General features: G+C 43.4%; 1 protein-coding gene across 20 annotated transcripts in view; it reads left to right on the top strand.

Moving 5' to 3' along the window:
- LOC115163361 (elastin) overlaps nt 1–18,460 on the top strand; it is a 94,898-nt gene that overhangs the window by 51,259 nt on the left and 25,179 nt on the right. For 9 of the 20 annotated variants that reach the window (XM_029715176.1, XM_029715175.1, XM_029715174.1 and 6 more), the window contains exons 13-37: nt 1,861–1,908; nt 2,030–2,119; nt 2,243–2,299; nt 2,389–2,463; nt 2,726–2,761; nt 2,848–2,940; nt 3,083–3,118; nt 7,549–7,641; nt 7,825–7,860; nt 8,023–8,103; nt 8,219–8,254; nt 8,370–8,411; nt 11,519–11,551; nt 11,736–11,789; nt 12,035–12,076; nt 12,174–12,260; nt 12,515–12,598; nt 12,681–12,716; nt 12,817–12,990; nt 13,090–13,251; nt 13,370–13,441; nt 13,719–13,751; nt 13,893–13,928; nt 14,018–14,113; nt 14,249–14,314. In XM_029715176.1, coding sequence (XP_029571036.1) covers nt 1,861–1,908; nt 2,030–2,119; nt 2,243–2,299; nt 2,389–2,463; nt 2,726–2,761; nt 2,848–2,940; nt 3,083–3,118; nt 7,549–7,641; nt 7,825–7,860; nt 8,023–8,103; nt 8,219–8,254; nt 8,370–8,411; nt 11,519–11,551; nt 11,736–11,789; nt 12,035–12,076; nt 12,174–12,260; nt 12,515–12,598; nt 12,681–12,716; nt 12,817–12,990; nt 13,090–13,251; nt 13,370–13,441; nt 13,719–13,751; nt 13,893–13,928; nt 14,018–14,113; nt 14,249–14,314 — 1,698 coding nt within the window. The remainder of the gene's footprint in view (nt 1–1,860; nt 1,909–2,029; nt 2,120–2,242; nt 2,300–2,388; nt 2,464–2,725; nt 2,762–2,847; nt 2,941–3,082; nt 3,119–7,548; nt 7,642–7,824; nt 7,861–8,022; nt 8,104–8,218; nt 8,255–8,369; nt 8,412–11,518; nt 11,552–11,735; nt 11,790–12,034; nt 12,077–12,173; nt 12,261–12,514; nt 12,599–12,680; nt 12,717–12,816; nt 12,991–13,089; nt 13,252–13,369; nt 13,442–13,718; nt 13,752–13,892; nt 13,929–14,017; nt 14,114–14,248; nt 14,315–18,460) is intronic. The other 11 variants (XM_029715188.1, XM_029715187.1, XM_029715170.1 and 8 more) reach the window with 10 other exon arrangements.

The following is an 18,460-nucleotide window of genomic DNA, read 5'->3' as shown; positions in this document are numbered from 1 at the left end:
GTGATAGATGCCGTATGAATGCTTTTGGAACACTAATGCACATGTTTTGGGAATGTCCTGTGGTGTCCCAGTTCTGGTCACTTTTCAGATTTCCTTACAACAATTATAGGTTTCCCTGTGGTCAAAGATCCACCTTTATTTTTGTTGAATGATGACTCTTCAATTGTATTGCAAATGGTTCAGAAAATAATCATATATGCTGGGTTAACAGCAGTAAAAAGGGTTATCCTTAGTGCTTGGATTACCCCTACAATCCTCTCGCCTCAAACATGGTTATCATATTTTCAAGATATTGTTCGTATAGAGCGATCAGTGGCTGTGATAAACAAAGCTCTGGCAAATACAGTTGAGGCAAAATGAGATCAGATATTAACAACTCTTGACCAAGCAATGGTCCTACATGGTAGGGGAGTGGAGGGACGACATTTTATTTTCTGAGAATAATATAGAATATGTTTTATTGTAAACTCTACTTCCTTTCTGTAGATGTCATATTGTGCACTCAAATAATTGACTCCTGACAATATGTAAATAGTTGTATTGTATGTTAATGTTGTCATGTCGGCTAGTATTTGTAAAGTGATCCGGCCTTGTGTGTTGTATATTGTGAAATAAAAATTAAATGTTGATCACAACAACAAAAAACTTCACTATCTTATTGTCCCTAAACGTCATTCATCCCAGTGTTTAATGGATGTTAAACGTCAGATGTTTGCGGTCTGTAAGTTGACACAATGTTGACCGTTCGTTACAGTTCCTTTCCCTCCAGCGCACAGTGTCTTATCCCCATCACCCCCATTATGGCCACATGCACAGCCCCATATACGGTCACGGTCACATGAGCAGCCATGGTCACGGGCGGTTCTATGGCTACCCCCCTCCTAGGCCTCAGGTTATGTACGGTTGGTTTATCATTGTGAATTGGCTGCTGAGAATCGAATTGTTCTCTTCTTGAGGCCCAGGTCCTGACTTTGGAACAAGGGTGTTTTCTCTCCTCTTCAAAACTGAGTTGTTGCCCTTTTCACCATGTGTTGTTGCAGTCACATCATCACGTTCTAGGAAGACCTCAAAATCAGAACGATGCTTCTACCACCTTCCCCTCTAAGACACTTCTAAAATCTGAAAAGTGCAATAGCTCCAATCCTTAACCCACTAAAACTGTGACTGCTTCTGTCATGTATTGTATGTAAGTTAGCTGCTTCACACCCATTCCCTGTAAGGGACCACCACTTCAATCAATGTCAGTTAATGTTATATGTGTTAAGACAACATGGTCTTAGTTAGCTATTTACCGCATGTGGTCCCTCACAGGAAAGAGTGTCATGCAGCCAAAAGCATACAGTAAGTTAGAGCTTTCCTTTGGCCTCCTCTCAGATCTGTAGTCACTCAGGGGCAATAGTAAGATCTGAGTGGACTGACAAATCCTCCTTGTCTGTTCCGTAGGTTAGTTTTCAGAATGTGTCTCGATGTTTGTAGCAGGCTAGGTCATACTGCTGAATCAAATCAACACCTGCTTGATGAGAAACAAATGTAGCTGTGTTTACAAATGATAAAAACCCAAACTGCTTCAGCTATGACCCACTGGGCTCAAACCTTAATGATGTAGAACTACTAACCCATCTACAGTAGATGTATTAATGTTTACTGCTGAACAAAATAGATTACAATTGTGTGGTTTTATGTCTTGGGTGGATCTGGAATGAAATTGAATAAATCAGTAATAAGTCAATAATTTAAAACGAAGGTCTGTTCACAAACAATGAAGTAGTAATGGATTTTCTGACTGTGTGCTAATGGAAGTTCAAAACCTTTACTCTATACAAGACTAATACCGTTTGTTTGTCACCATGGTTTCTACAGGTGGCTATGGAGCAAAAGTTGGAGGAGCTGGAGGCAAACTTCCATTTGGTACAGAACGTTTTTAATATGTACATGTTTTAAGTAGTGTGTCTGCATGTATGTGTAATTGTACATGTGTGTGTAGTACAAGCAGTATGGTACAGTAGATGGTTCTCTCCACTTGTTTCAGGATATGGAGGCTTTGGTGGTGGTGGTGGAGCAGGCCTTCCTGGTGGAAAAGGTGGTCCTGGATCCAAGCCTGGATACCCCATTGGAACTGGTAGGGAATTGGAGAACACTTACACAAATATATGGGAAAATATGTTTAAGAGCACTCTATTACATAAATTCATTTGAATTGAGAACTGTAACTCTAATGTTTGTGTTCCCTCACTCTCTGCAGGTGTTGGGACAGGAGGTCTTAACCCGGCCCAGGCTCAGGCTAAAGCTGCTAAATATGGTAGTGATCGCTATCACAGGGCTACTGAAACTGGGCTTTTTGACACAGTGTTAACTTCAACTACTAACTCTTGAAGTGTTTACCCTCAGGTGCTGGTCCTGGTTTGGGTGGTGTGCCCGGTGCAGGTGGAGCTTACCCTGGAGCAGGAGGAGCTTACCCTGGAGGTGAGGGGAGAAAGAGAGTGTGTGATAAAGACACCTCTGACCTTCTACTGGACAGTACCTGACAGTGTACAGTGCCACCAAACAAAACTACTAGACAGGACAGCCACAGTTGACATTACTACTATTGAGAATACAAGTGAAACATTTAGCTTTTTGTGATCTATACTGGCAGTGAGAGTATATCTAAAGATTTTCAGAGGAAGGCCAAGGGTCAGGCAGATTTTTTTTAAATTACATTTATTTGACATTTTTTAAATTTCAGGATATAATCCTGCTGCAGCCAAAGCTGCTAAATATGGTAAGAAATATCACTCAGAACAGCATTATCAGAGTTTTAGCTAATAAGACTAATTTGAGTCGTTTTCTTGTGACCATCCACCGTAGGAGTCCCAGGAGGTGCGGGTGGCGTCCCAGGTCTTGGATCAGTAGCAGGAGGAGCAGGAGGAGTACCTGGATGGTTACCCGCAGGAGCTGGAGGTACATATGAAAGTAACTGTACAACATCAAAATCTGATAGGCCTTTTACAGTGAGTTTAGTTAGTTCCGAATTCTGCTTTTTTGGGATTGCAGTTTGACTCTAAAAATCTGGGTTTCTAATCTATAAACTTTTGCATTTCAGGATATAACCCTGCTGCGGCCAAAGCTGCTAAATATGGTATGAAAGATCTCTCAAAACAGCAATATCAGAGGTGGTACATACAGTTGAAGTCGGAAGTTTACATACACTTAAAACTCGTTTTTCAACCACTCCACAAATTTCTTGTTAACAAACTATAGTTTTGGCAAGTCGGTTAGGACATCTGCTTTGTGCATGACACAAGTCATTTTTCCAATTCCAGTGGGTGTCATGCCCTGACCTTAGAGAGCCTTTTCATTTCTCTATTTGGTTAGGTCAGGGTGTGATTTGGGTGGGCATTCTAGTTTTTCTATTTCTTTGTTGGCCGGGTATGGTTCCCAATCAGAGGCAGCTGTCTATCATTGTCTCTGATTGGGGATCATACTTAGGCAGGCTTTTTTCCCACCTTAGTTTGTGGGATCTTGTTTTTGGTACTGTTCTGTATGCCCTACTGAACGTTACGTTTTCGTTTGTATTTGTTTTGTTTCGGTGTTCATTAAATACATTTAAAATGTCTACCACGATATGCCTACCACGCTGCACCTTGGTCCAATCTTTACGACAAACATAACAGAAGATCCCACCACCAAAGGACCAAGCAGCGTGGCCAGGAGCTGCAGGGATCCTGGGCCGGGGGAAAAGGGAGTGGAGGACATAATGGACATTGGAGGAGGTTATGGCAGGGGACAAGACCCTGCCATGGAAGCAGGCGGAGGCAGCGAAGGAGGATCAACGGCGACTCTGAAGTTCACGACCACGACGGAAGCCCGAGAGGCAGCCCCCCCCCAAACACGAGTTGGTCGGCGAAGCCGAGGGGCAAGTTAGAGAGCGAGGAGGAATATTGGGATAGACTGAGCGAGGAGTATTGTGAGATAGTTGAGGGGGGTGATGAGGTAGAGTGGATGCATTGGTGTCTGGAGCAAGACAGTCGCCGTGAGGAGTGTGGGACCAGTCAGGCACCATGTTTTACGGAGATACGCAATGTGTCTCCAGTGCGCATCCACAGCCCGGTGCATTCTGTGCCAGCGAAAGTGAGCATTCAGCCAGGACGGGTTGTGCCAGGTCAGCGCTCCTGGTCTCCAGTACACCTCCTCGGTCCAGGATATCCTGCGCCAGCTCTACGCACTGTGTCGCCAGTGAGCATTCAGCCAGCACGGGTTGTGCCAGCTCTACGTTCCAGACCTTCAATGTGCCTCCATGGTCCAGTATATCCTGCACCGTTCTACGCACCAGGTCTCCAGTGCGCCTCCACAGCCCAGTACATCCTGTGCCTGCTCCTCGCACTCTTCCTTAAGTGCATATCCCCAGTCAAGTACGTCCTGTGCCTGCTCCCCGCACTCGCCCTGAGGTGCATGTCACCAGTCTGGTGCCACCTGTCCCGGCTCCACGCACCAGGCCTCCAGTGCGCCTTCCCAGTCCAGAGCTTCCGGCGACAGTTCCCAGTCCAGAGCTTCCGGCGACGGTTCCCAGTCCAGAGCTTCCGACGACAGTTCCCAGTCCAGAGCTTCCGGCAACAGTTCCCAGTCCAGAGCTTCCGGCGACAGTTCCCAGTCCAGAGCTTCCGGCGACAGTTCCCAGTACAGAGCTTCTGGCGACAGTTCCCAGTCCAGAGGTTCCGGCAACATTTCACAGTCCGGAACCTCCAGAGACAGTCCATAGTCCAGAACCTCCTGAGACGGCTTACAGTCCGGAACCTCCAGCGGGGGTTCCCAGTCCGGAACCTTCTGCGGCGATCAACGGTCCCGAGTCTCCGGCGATGATCCAGGGTCCGGTTCCTCCGGCGACGATCCACGGTCCGGAGCTTCCTGTGATGAACCCCGCACCAGAGTCGCTACCGAAGATGGCGGATCCGCGAGTGGAGCGGGGTCTACGTCCCGCACCGGAGCCGCCACCGAGGCTAGATGCCCACCCGGACCCTCCCCTATAGAGTCAGGTTTTGCGGCCGGAGTCCGCACCTTGGGGGGGGGGGAGGCACTGTCACGCCCTGACCTTAGAGATCCCTTTTACTCTCTATTTGATTAGGTCAGGGTGTGACTAGGGTGGGAAATCTATGTTTTCTATTTCTTTGTTGGCCGGGTATGATTTTCAATCAGAAGCAGCTGTCTATCGTTGTCTCTGATTGGGGATCATACTTAGGCAGCCTTTTTTCCCACCTTAGTTTGTGGGATCTTGTTTTTGGTACTGTGCTGTATGCCCTACTGAACGTTATGTTATCGTTTTGTATTTATTTTGGTTTTGTTTTGGTGTTCATCTAATAAAGAATGATGTACGCTTACCACGCTGCACCTTGGTCTAATTCTTCCCTCAACGAACGTAACAGTGGGTCAGAAGTTTACATACACTAAGTTGACTGTGCCTTTTAACCTCTTGCATCTAGATGTTCCGCTAGTGGAACCCCATTCCGCCAGTGGAACCCCTAGCCAACAGCCAATGGCATCGCATGGCACGAAATACAAAACCAACTAAAATACCACAATTAAATTTTCTCAAACAATCACCTATTTTACAACATTTTAAAGATAAGACTCTCGTTAATCTAACCACATTGTCCGATTTCAAAAAGGCTTTACAGCGAAAGCAAAACATTAGATTATGTCAGGAGAGTACCCAGCCAAAAATAGTCACACAGCCATTTTCAAGCAAGCATATATGTCACAAAAACCAAAACCACAGCTAAATGCAGCACTACCCTTTGATGATCTTCATCAGATGACACTCCTATGACATTATGTTATACAATACATGCATGTTTTGTTCAATCAAGTTCATATTTATATCAAAAACCAGCTTTTTACATTAGCATGTGATGTTCAGAACTAGCATACCCACCGAATACTTCCGGTGAATTGACTAAATTACTCATGATAAACGTTGACAAAATACATAACAATTATTTTAAGAATTATAGATACAGAACTCCTTTATGCAATCGCTCTGTCCGATTTTAAAATAGCTTTTCAGCGAAAGCACATTTTGCAATATTCTGAGTACATAGCTCGGCCATCACGGCTAGCTATTCAGACCCGCCAACGTTGGGGCAGCCTAAACCCAGAATTACAATTAGAAAAATTGGATTACCTTTGCTGTTCTTCATCAGAATGCACTCCCAGGACTTCTACTTCAACAACAAATGTTGTTTTGGTTCCAAATAATCCATAGTTATATCCAAATACCTCCGTTTTGTCCATGCGTTCAGGTCACTATCCAAAGTGTAACGCGCGAGCGCATTTCGTGACAAAAAAAATCGAAATATTCCATTACCGTACTTAGAAGCATGTCAAACGCTGTTTAAAATACATTTTTATGCTATTTTTCTCGTAAAATAGCGATAATATTCCAACCGGGCAACGTTGTATTCATTCAAAGAGTGAAAGAAAAAAAATGGTAAGGTCTCGTGAATGCGCACTGTCCCCAGGCAGTCCACTGACAAACAGAGCTCCTATACTTTGCCCAAAGACAGCAGACACCCCAATCCCCTTTCTGGCGGCTTTAGAGAGCCAATGGAAGCCTTAGAAAGTGTCACGTAACAGCACAGATACTGTAATTTCGATAGAGAGGCAACAGAAGGACCACAAATTGTCAGACAGGGCACTTCCTGCTTGGAATCTTCTCAGGGTTTTGCCTGCCATATGAGTTCTGTTATATTTACAGACACCATTCAAACAGTTTTAGAAGCTTTAGAGTGTTTCTATCCAAATCTACTAATAATATGCAAATTCTCGTTTCTGGGCAAGAGTAGTAACCAGTTTAAATCGGGTACGTTTTTTATCCGGCTGTGAAAATACTGCCCCCTAGCCCAGACAGGTTAAAGGCAATGCTACCAAATACTAATTGAGTGTATGTAAACGTCTGACCCACTGGGAATGTGATGAAAGAAATAAAAGCTGAAATAAATCATTCTCTCTACTATTATTCTGACATTTCACATTCTTAAAATGAAGTGGTGATCCTAACTGACCTAAGACAGGGAATGTTTACTACCATTAAATGTCAGGAATTGTGAACAACTGAGTTTAAATTTATTTGGCTAAGGTGTATGTAAAACCTCCGACTTCAACTGTAGATCTTTTATTTCTGTTAACCTTTAAAGGGGCAAACAGCAGTTGCTACATCCATTTTTAGACGTTTAAATTAATGATATATACCCATTGATTCTTGAAGAATAGAACTTAGCTTAGTTGAACTGTCGTACCATCAGAATCCCAAATATAAACTTGTTTTACTCTTTTGTTTGTAAACCTTGTAACTGCAAACAAATACTGCATAGCCTCAGAACATAGTTAAAACTATTATGTTGATATCATGGATGGTCAGTCTGTAGCGCTGTCTATAAATTTGAGAGTGCTTACATTTCTCCAACCCCATCCCTCAGCCTTTTACCAAAAAAGTGTTAGGGTTGGTGCTTTGTTATTGTTTGAACTGCAGATCATCCCTTTAACTAACTGTTCTTGTCTTGTCTTGCCACACAGGAGTTCCAGGGGGTGCAGGTGCAGGCCTAGGAGCTGGAGGATTTGGTGGAGTACCAGGAGGAGGAGGAGGAGGGGGTGTACCTGGGGCTGGAGGTGAGCCTAAAAGTATACTACACAGTGAACACTACTCTCATCTCAGTAGTGTTGCTCTTTACTGTGTGTATATATTAAGGACGTTATTCAGATATGATATTGTAAACTAGATGGTTATATTTGGCAAATCTATAATCATTTTTAGACTATAAAATCACAAGTGATTAATGTTTTGCATTTCAGGATATAATCCTGCGGCAGCCAAAGCAGCTAAATACAGTAAATAATCACTCAAAACAACAACATCAGAATTGGTTCATTGATTGAATTCATGCTGAAATGTACTTCCACTATTATCTCATTTAGTTCCACTGTTAACTAATTGAAGTTAGTTAGACATGCCTCAGAAATCCAATGGTTTTCTCGTGTCCCTCTACACAGGACTCCCAGGAGGAGGTGCAGGCAGGCTCCCAGGTGCTGGCTCAGTCGCAGGAGGAGCAGGAGGAGTACCTGGGGCTGGAGGTACAGAAAGGAGCACCATTGGGGTGCAGGACGTAATGTAGTTTGACTTTACTGTATGTGTACTGTAATGGCTTGGCGGAATTTCCTTTTTACGTATTAATGTTTTACATTTCAGGATATAATCCTGCTGCGGCCAAAGCCGCTAAATATGGTAAGAAACGTCACTCGTAACAGCAACATCAGAGTTGCAACATTGGTTGTAACTCATGTTGAAGTGTCTGTCCAATTTTAACTAAGCCTTGTTTTCATGTCAACCTCCACCACAGGAGTTCCAGGAGGAGCAGGTGCAGGGTTAGGAGGAGCTGGAGGTACGGCTATAGTAACCAAACACCTATAGATTTAACTAATGTACAGTCAGGCCCAAAATGTTTGGCACCCTTGATAAAGATGAGCAAAAATACTGTATGAAATAAATAATATAAATATTGAGCTACAGTTGAAGTCGGAAGTTTACATACACTTAGGTTGGAGTCATTAAAACTCGTTTTTCAACCACTCCACAAATTTCTTGTTAACAAACGAAAGTTTTGGCAAGTCGGTTAGGACATCTACTTTGTGCATGACACAAGTAATTTTTCCAACAATTGTTTACAGACAGATTATTTCACTTATAATTCACTGTATCACAATTCCAGTGGGTCAGAAGTTTACATACACTAAGTTGACTGTGCCTTAAAACAGCTTGGAAAATTCCAGAAAATTATGTCATGACTTTAGAAGCTTCTGATAGGCTAATTGACATCATTTGAGTCAATTGGAGGTGTACCTGTGGATGTATTCCAAGGCCTACCTTCAAACTCATTGCCTCGTTGCTTGACATCATGGGAAAATCAAAAGAAATCAACCAAGATGTCAGAAAAAAAATTGTAGACCTCCACAAGTCTGATTCATCCTTGGGAGCAATTTCCAAACACCTGAAGGTACCACGTTCATCTGTACAAACAATAGCACACAAGTATAAACAACATGGGACCACGCAGCCATCATACCGCTCAGGAAGGAGACGTGTTCTGTCTCCTAGAGATTAACGTACTTTGGTGCGGAAAGTGCAAATCAATCCCAGAACATCAGCAAAGGACCTTGTGAAAATGCTGGAGGAAACAGGTGCAAAAGTATCTATATCCACAGTAAAACGAGTCCTATATCGACATAACCTGAAAGGCCGCTCAACAAGGAAGAAGCCACTGCTCCAAAACCGTCATAAAAAAGCCAGACTACGGTTTGCAACTGCACACATGGGAACAAAGATTGTACTTTTTGGAGAAATGTCCTCTGGTCTGATGAAACAAAAATAGAACTGTTTGGCCATAATGACCATCGTTATGTTTGGAGGAAAATGGGGGAGGCTTGCAAGCCGAAGAACACCCTCCCAACCGTGAAGCACAGGGGTGGCAGCATCATGTTGCAGGAGTGGCCATCACAAAGCCCTTACCTCAATCCTATAGAAAATGTGTGGGCAGAACTGAAAAAGCGTGTGCGAGCAAGGAGGCCTACACACCTGACTCAGTTACACCAGCTCTGTAAGGAGAAATGGGCCAAAATTCACCCAACTTATTGTGGGAATCTTGTGGAAGGCTACCCGAAACGTTTGACCAAAGTTAAACAATTTAAAGGCAATGCTACCAAATACTAATTGAGTGAGTGTAAACTTCTGACCCACTGGGAATGTGATGAAAGAAATAAAAGCTGAAATAAATCATTCTCTCTACTATTATTCTGACATTTCACATTCTTAAAATAAAGTGGTGATCCTAACTGACCAAAGACAGGGAATTTTTACTACCATTATGTCAGAAATTGTTAACAACTGAGTTTAAATGTATTTGGCTACGGTGTATGTAAACTTCCGACTTCAACTGTACATTCTCAAAACAATTAAATTGTTTTATGTTAATAGAATTGCTCAGAGAAAGAGATTTTGTTTAAAGGTGATTCAGACAGATCTTAAAAAGATAGTGATCAAAGGTATTGGCACCCCTGTTTTCAATGCTCCAGCACCCTCGCCTTGCGAGGATAACGACATTTAGCCTTTTTCAAAAATATTTTCTAAGATTGGACATTGGGAGGGATCTTAGACCATTCCTCCATGCAGAATCTTTCCAGATCTATGATATCCTTCATCTGCGTTTATGGACTGCCCTCTTCAATTCAAACAATAGGTTTTCAATGGGGTTCAACTTTGGAAACTGAGATGGCCATTGCAAAATGTTGATTTGGTGGTCAATTAAGCGTTTCTATGTGGATTTTTATGTCTGCTTGGGATGATTGTCTTGCTGGAAGATTCACTTACGGCCAAGAGTCAGCCTCCTGGCAGAGGCAACAAGGTTTTTGGCTAAAATGTCCTGGTACGTGATAAAGTTCATGATGCCATTGACCTTAACAAGAGCCACAGGACCAGTATATCATTAAAAAATTGGGGGAGGTGCTTTTCTGCATATGCTTCTGTTTTTCGATGCCAAACCCAACAGTGGTGTGCATTGCCAAAGTGCTCTATTTTCATGTCAAATGACTATAGCTCCGCCTGGAGTTTGATAAACAGCATTGACTCTTGGATTGGAACCGGTGCTATGGTCAGATTACATGAAAATAGAGCTCTTTGGCCATGCACATCAGTGGAGGGTGTAGTGTTGAAAACAGAAGCATATGCAGAAAAGTACCTCATACCTACAGTAAAATATGGTGGTGGATCTTTGCTATCTTTGGCTAGACAATAATCCGAAGCACTAATCAAAATCCACAAGGAAATGTATAATTGACCACAAAATCAGCATTTTGCAATGGCCATCTGTCTCAGCATTCGGACCCCATTGAAGACCTGTGGTTTAAATTGAAGAGCACAGTCTATTAGCGCAGACAAAGGATATTACGGATCTGGAAAGATTCCGTATGGAGGAAAGGTCTAAGATCCCTCTCAACATGTTCTCCAATCTCATAAAACTCTGTGTCGTTATAAAACTCTGTGCTAGAGTATTGAAAACAGATGTGCCAATAATCTTTTTATTTTATTTGATTACTTGTTAAACAAAATCTAATTCTCTGAGCAATTGTAAATTGTATTAATATAAAATTGTATAATCCCCACCATTTTTTGGAGCATACATTATAGCTGAGTATTTGTATTATTTATTTAATAGTATTTTTTGCTCATCTTTATCAAGGGTGCCAATAATGATGTACCCCACTGTATATTATGCCAGCCACTGGGCTCTGCATGAAGCTGTTATGAAGGTGATGCGCCTTGCTCAAGCATACCCCAATCTGAGAGTTGGTAACCAGTGCAATCCTTGTACATGCATTATAATACTGTATTGTCTTGACTTCTATCAGGTGCACTAACCTGGATTGGCACTGCAGCTTTAAAATCAATGTAGCAGATATCTTTAACACCATCACAATTGTCATCATCTCTGAACAGGCTATGGACAAGGAGCCAGGCCTCCCTATTATGGTGAGGATAACTAACCAAAACATCCCAAAGCTGCCCAGGCCACAGCCTTTACAATGCTGTTAAGACACCATCACTCACTGAAGTGCTTCGTTCATTGGCTTAGTCAGCTCCAACTCACATTGGCCTTATTTTAATAATGGAAATGATCATATAATATACTGTATGGATGTCACCCTCCCTGTAGGTGTTCCAGGGGGTGCTGGATTTGGGGGAGCAGGAGCTTTTCCAGGGTCTGGAGGTAGCTTATCTAAGTATTGCACTATAGTATCTCACGCTTGTAGCAATTTCATTAATTCATTCATAGCATTAACTACTGCTTGAGGAGACTGAAATTCATGGTAAGACAAATGTTCATTTGAATCATAAAGATGTACAGTAATTTCTACCCTCCAGTCACTGTGCTGTCTACTGCTACTTTATGGGGCTAGAAATGCAGTTGTCAGGAGGGATGCTGTAAATTAATTGAATTATTTTCTATTTTAGGATTCAACCCTGCCGCCGCCGCCGCCAAAGCTGCTAAATATGGTTAGAAAAATCACTTGATATCAGGCCAGTCTCGTTCAATGTTTATACAATGGTTGAATTTGAAATCCAATTGTTTTTCTTTTTTCCTCGACCATAGGGGTCCCAGGAGGTATAGGGGCAGGCCTAGGAGCTGGAGGTCTTGGAGGAACAGGAGGGGTACCAGCAGGAGGAGCTGGGGCTGGAGGTAAGTCATGATGCTTGACTTCTCCAATGCTTTCACACTGTTTTGTATGCTACCGCATTATGTGGCTTGGAAAGTGTGACTTTGAAAATCACGTTTTGAATCTAATTAATTCATTTATTTCATTGTAGGATATAATCCTGCTGCTGCCAAAGCTGATAAATATGGTCAAAAGAAATGTGACAAGTCTACTGTATCTTTTCAATTGTTAAGTTAGCCATGACTTAATGGCAAAATCCTAACGTTTTCTACCATAGGTGTCCCCGGAGGTGCAGGAGCAGGCCTAGGAGCAGGAGGACTTGGAGGAGGATATGGAGGAGCAGGAGGGGCTGGGGCTGGAGGTACCTCACCGTAGTTAATGGGCTATAACTATTAAAATCAATTCTGATATCTTTTATTTATTAACTCAAGTGTATTCACCAGGATATAACCCTGCTGCGGCCAAAGCTGCTAAATATGGTAAGAAACATCACTCTGAACGGCAACATAAACTTTGGTGCATTGGTTGAATTTATGGTAAACATTTTGTCCATTATTGCTTTCTGACCCTCCACCATAGGAGTTCCCGGAGGTGCAGGAGCAGGCCTAGGAGCTGGGGGAGCAGGGGGAGTACCAGGAGGAGGAGCAGGGGGTGTACCAGGAGGAGGAGCAGGAGGATTACCAGGAGGAGGAGCAGGGGGTGTACCTGGGGCTGGAGGATATTATCCCGCTGCAGCCAAAGCTGCTAAATATGGTAAGATCACTCAAAACAGCAACATCGGAGTTGGTACATTGGTTGAATTCATGCTGACATTTCTGGTTTTGAAATCATATAAACCATGTGACCACACAGGAGTTCCAGGAGGCCTAGGAACAGGCTTAGGAGCAGGAGGACTTGGAGGAGTACAGAGAGGAGTACCTGGAGGAGGAGCAGGGGGTGTACCAGGAGGAGGAGCAGGGGGTGTACCTGGGGCTGGAGGATATTATCCCGCTGCAGCCAAAGCTGCTAAATATGGTAAGAAAAATGTACATTGGTTGAATTCATGGTGAAATTTCTGTACATTTTGGTACATTATCAAATTTCTGTACATTACCATGTGTCAACTCATGACTCGCCCTCTCCTGTGTTATAGGTCAGGGGGCTGCTGGTGGGCCAGGGGGTGGATATGGTGGCGTGCCTGCTGGAGGATATCCCAGGCCTGGGGGTACGTACACCAAAGGGGATGCCCATGTGGGATTGAAGGGTCTGGGGGAGGGGTGTAAGTAAGGGCAGTGTTCACACATACAATATGTATTTGTTCTTATGTACAGCACATCTATATGTAGTTTGCAAACTTTGCATAGGGGTAGAGTTGGTTTTATATAGGTTTAAGCAGTGGAGTTAGATAGTTGGGTTGAGCAGAGGGTTGGTTTTAAGGTAAAGTGGGGTACATTGCCTTATAGTGCTACTAGGTTGATGATGTTCCGTGCTTTGATTGACAGGCTATGGGGGGTATGGAGGGGCAGGAGCTGGAGGTACGTTTCCAATGACGCCAATTTTATATAATATCATCAACTGATAAACATAAGCATAAACCAGTGTTAGTAATACTACTGTATTATGAGACTTGGGGAGCAGGAGTGATGTTTTTAATTTATTACATTTTTCAATTTCAGGGTATAATCCTGCTGCGGCCAAAGCTGCTAAATATGGTAAGAAGAAGAGTAATATGTCTACTATATCTTAAGCAGTTCTGAATGGAGACATTATTTCAAAATAATAAAATGTTCTTCTTGTGGAGTCCCAGGAGCTGGAGGAGCAGGCCTAGGAGCTGGAGGAGCAGGCCTAGGAGGAGCAGGAGGAGTACCAGGGCCTGGGGCTGGACCAGGATATGGAGGTTTGCACCAGAAGTTGAAATCTAATGTCATCTGGAAGAGTTAATACTGTTGGTTATGATTGGGGAACAATGGTCTGTCTTATCAAACCATTTATGAGGTAATTTATAAATATTGCTATTTGTTTTGTATTGCAGGCTATGGAGGATATGGAGGGGTACCAACAGGAGGGGCTGCTGCTGCGGCCAAAGCTGCTAAATATGGTACATTATTCTCTCCATGATTTAGAAAAATGTATTGCCTAACCTTTGTATTAATATACTGTACTGGGCCTCCCGAGTGGAGCAGCAGTCTAAGGTACTACATCACAGTGCTTGAGGCGTCACTACAGACCTAGGTTCAATCCCAGGCTGTGTCACAGCCGGCCGTCACCGGGAGACCCATGAGGCAGTGCACAATTGGCCCAGCGTCGTCTGCGTTAGGGGAGGTTTTGGCAGGCCAGGATATCCTTGTCCCATCGCACTCTAGCAACTCCTTGTGGCTGGCCGGGCGTGACTACGGTCGCCAGGTGTACAGTGTTTTCTCCGACACATTGGTGTGTCTGGCTTCCGGGTTAAGCGAGCATTGTCAAGAAAGAGAGCGGCATGGCAGGGTTGTGTTTCGGAGGACGCATGGCTCTCAACCTTCGCCTCTCCCCTTGTCCGTACGGGAATTTCAGCGATGGGACAAGACTGTAACTACCAATTGGATATCACGAAATTGGGGAGAAAAAGGGGTAAAAATATACAGTACCAGTCAAAAGTTTGGAAACACTTACAAATTCAAGGGTTTTTCTTTATTTTTACAATTTTCTACATTGTAGAAAAATAGTAAAGACATCAAAACTATGAAATAACACATATGGAATCATGTAGTAACCATAAAAGTGTTAAATCATTTTATTTTTAGATTCCTCAAAGTAGCCACCCTTTGCCTTGATGACAGCTTTCCACACTCTTAGCATTCTCTCAACCAGCTTCATCAGGTAGTCAACAGGACTGCTTTTCCAACAGTCTTGAAGGAGTTCCCACATATACTGAGCACTTGTTGGCTGCTGTTCCTTCACTCTGCAGTCCAACTCATCCCAAACCATCTCAATTGGGTTGAGGTTGGGTGATTGTGGAGGCCAGGTCAAATTAAATCAAATGTACTTATAAAGCCCTTAAGCCGATATCACAAAGTGCTGTACAGAAACCCAGCCTAAAACCCCAAACAGAAAGCAATGCAGATATAGAAACACGGTGGCTAAGAAAAAACTCCCTAGAAAGGCCGGAACAGAGGAAGAAACCTAGAGAGGAACCGGGCTCTGAGGGGTGGCCATTTCTCTTCTGGCTGTGAAGGGTGGAGATTATAACAGTACATGGCCAAGATGTTAATATGTTCATAGATGACCAGCAGGGTCAGATAATAATAATCACAGTGGTTGTAGAGGGTGCAACAGGTCAGCATCTCAGGAGAAAATGTCAGTTGGCTTTTCATAACCGATCATTCAGTTAGAGACAACAGGTGCAGTAAAGAGAGAGTCCAATGCAGCAGGTCCGGGACAAGGTAGCATGTCCGGTGAAGAGGTCAGGGTTCCATAGCCGCAGGCAGAACAGTTGGGACTGGAGACAGCAAGGAGTCATCTGGCCAGGTAGTCCTGAGGCATGGTCCTAGGGCTTAGGTCCTCCGAGAGAGAAAGAGAGAGAGAGAATTAGAGGGAGCATACTTAAATTCACACAGGACACCGGATAAGACAGGAGAAATACTCCAGATATAACAAACTGACCCTAGCCCCCCGAGACATAAACTACTACAGCATAAATACTGGAGGCTGAGACAGGAGGGGTCGGGAGACACTGTGGCCCTGTCCGACGATACCCCCGGACAGGGCCAAACAGGCAGGATATAACCCAACCAACTTTGCCAAAGCACAGCCCCCACACCACTAGAGGGATACCTTCAACCACCAACTTACTACCCTGAGACAAGGCCGAAAATAGCCCACGAAGATCTCCCCCACGGCATGAACCCAAGCGGGCCGTCAACCCGGACAGGAAGATCACATCAGTGACTCAACACACTCAAGTGACGCACCCCTGATGCAGCACTCCATCACTCTCCTTCTTGGTCAAATAGCCCTTACACAGCCTGGAGGTGTGTTTTGGGTCATTGTCCAGTTGAAAAACAAATGATAGTCCCACTATGCACAAACCAAGTGGGATCGGGTATCGCTGCAGAATGCTGTGGTAGCCCTGCAGGTTTAGTATGCCTTGAATTCTAAATAAATCACAGACAGTGTCACCAGCAAAGCAACCCCACACCATCAAACCTCCTCCTCCATGCTTCACGGTGGGAACCACACATGCGGAGATCATCCATTCACCTACTCTGCGTCTCACAAAGACACAGCGGTTGGAACCAAAATTGTCAAATTTGGACTCATCAGACCAAAGGACAGATTTCCACCGGTCTAATGTCCATTGATTGTGTTTCTTGGCCCAAGCAAATCTCTTCTTCTTATAGGTGTCCTTTAGTAGTGGTTTCTTTGCAGCAATTTCACTATGAAGGCCTGATTGACACAGGCTCCTCTGAACAGTTGACGTTAAGATTAGTCTATTACTTGAACTCTGTGAAGAATTTATTTGGGCTGCAATCTGAGGTGCAGTTAATTGCCAATTTCAACTCTAATGAACTTATCCTTTGCAGCATAGGTAACTCTGGGTCTTCTTTTCCTGAGGTGGACCTCATGAGACCAGTTTAATCCGTGCGCTTGATGGTTTTTGCGACTGCACTTGAAGAAACTTTAAAAGTTCTTGAAATTTTCTGAATTGACTGACCTTCATGTCTTAAAGTAATGATAGACTGTCGTTTCTCTTTGCTTATTTGAGCTGTTCTTGCCATAATATGGACTTGGTATTTGACCAAATAAGGCTATCTTCTGTATACCAACGCTACCTTGTCACAACACAACTGATTGGCTCAAACACATTAAGAAGGAAAGAAATTCCACAAATTAACTTTTAACAAAGCACACATGTTAATTGAAATGCATTCCAGGTGACTACCTCATGAAGCTGGTTGAGAGAATGCCAAGAGTGTCCAAAGCTGTCATCAAGGCAAAGGGTGGCTACTTTGAAGAATGTAAAATATAAAATATGCACTTTTTTGATTACTACATGATTCCATGTGTTATTTCCTAATTTTGATGTCTTCACTACTTTTCTACAATAAAACCCTTGAATGAGTAGGTGTGTCCAAACCTTTGACTGATACAGTTGAAGTCGGAAGTTTAAATCTTTATTTCACCTTTATTGAACCAGGTAGGCTAGTTGAGAACAAGTTCTCATTCACAACTGCGACCTGGCCAAGATAAAGCAAAGCAGTTCGACACATACAACAACACAGAGTTACACATGGAATAAACAAACATACAGTCAATGATACAATAGAATGTCTATATACAGTGCAAAAATTGTAGACCTCACAAGTCTTGTTCATCCTTGGGAGCAATTTCCAAATGCCATGAAAGTACCCCATTCATCTGTACAAACAATAGTACGCATGTCACGTCCTGACCAGCATAGGGTGTAATTGTGTGGTATTTTGGTCAGGACGTGGCAGAAGATGTCTGTGTATATTTGTTCTGGGTGTTGTGTTTCTATGTTGGTCTGTGTGGCTCCCGATCAGGGACAGCTGGTTATCGTTGTTCCTGATTGGGAGTCATATATTTAGGAGTATGTTTGTCACTTGGGTTTGTGGGTGGTTGTGTTAACACTGCTATGATTTTGTAAGTAGCCTGTTAGCCTGTCTGGAGTCGTTCGTGTTTATTGTTTTCTGTGTATACTTTGCTCTAAAATATTAAAAAGATGAGTATCCACATCCCCCTTGCATTTTGGTCATCCATTCCCAACGGAAGCCGTGACAACGCAAGTATAAACACCATGGGACCACACAGCCGTCATACCGCTCAGGAAGGAGACGCGTTCTGTCTTCTAGAGATGAACGTACTTTGGTGCGAAAAGTGCAAATCAGTCCCAGAACAATAGTAAAGGACCTTGTGAAGATGCTGGAGGAAACAGGTACAAAAGTATCTATATCCACAGTAAAACGAGTCCTATATCGACATAACCTGAAAGGCCGCTCAGCAAGGAAGAAGCCACTGCTCCAAAACCGACATAAAAAAGCCAGACTACAGTTTGCAACTGCACATGAGGACAAAGATCATACTTTTTAGAGAAATGTCCTCTGGTCTGATGAAACAAAAATATAACTGTTTGGCCATAATGACCATGGTTATGTTTGGAGGGAAAAGGGGGAGGCTTGCAAGCCGAAGAACACCATCCCAACTGTGAAGCATGGGGGTGGCAGCATCATGTTGTGGGGGTGCT

Source organism: Salmo trutta, chromosome 26, assembly GCF_901001165.1.
Source record: "Salmo trutta chromosome 26, fSalTru1.1, whole genome shotgun sequence".
NCBI classification, from domain to species: Eukaryota; Metazoa; Chordata; class Actinopteri; order Salmoniformes; family Salmonidae; genus Salmo; species Salmo trutta.
The sequence above is the reverse complement of the archived record's forward strand: the minus strand, read 5'-3'. Positions and strand labels throughout refer to the sequence as shown.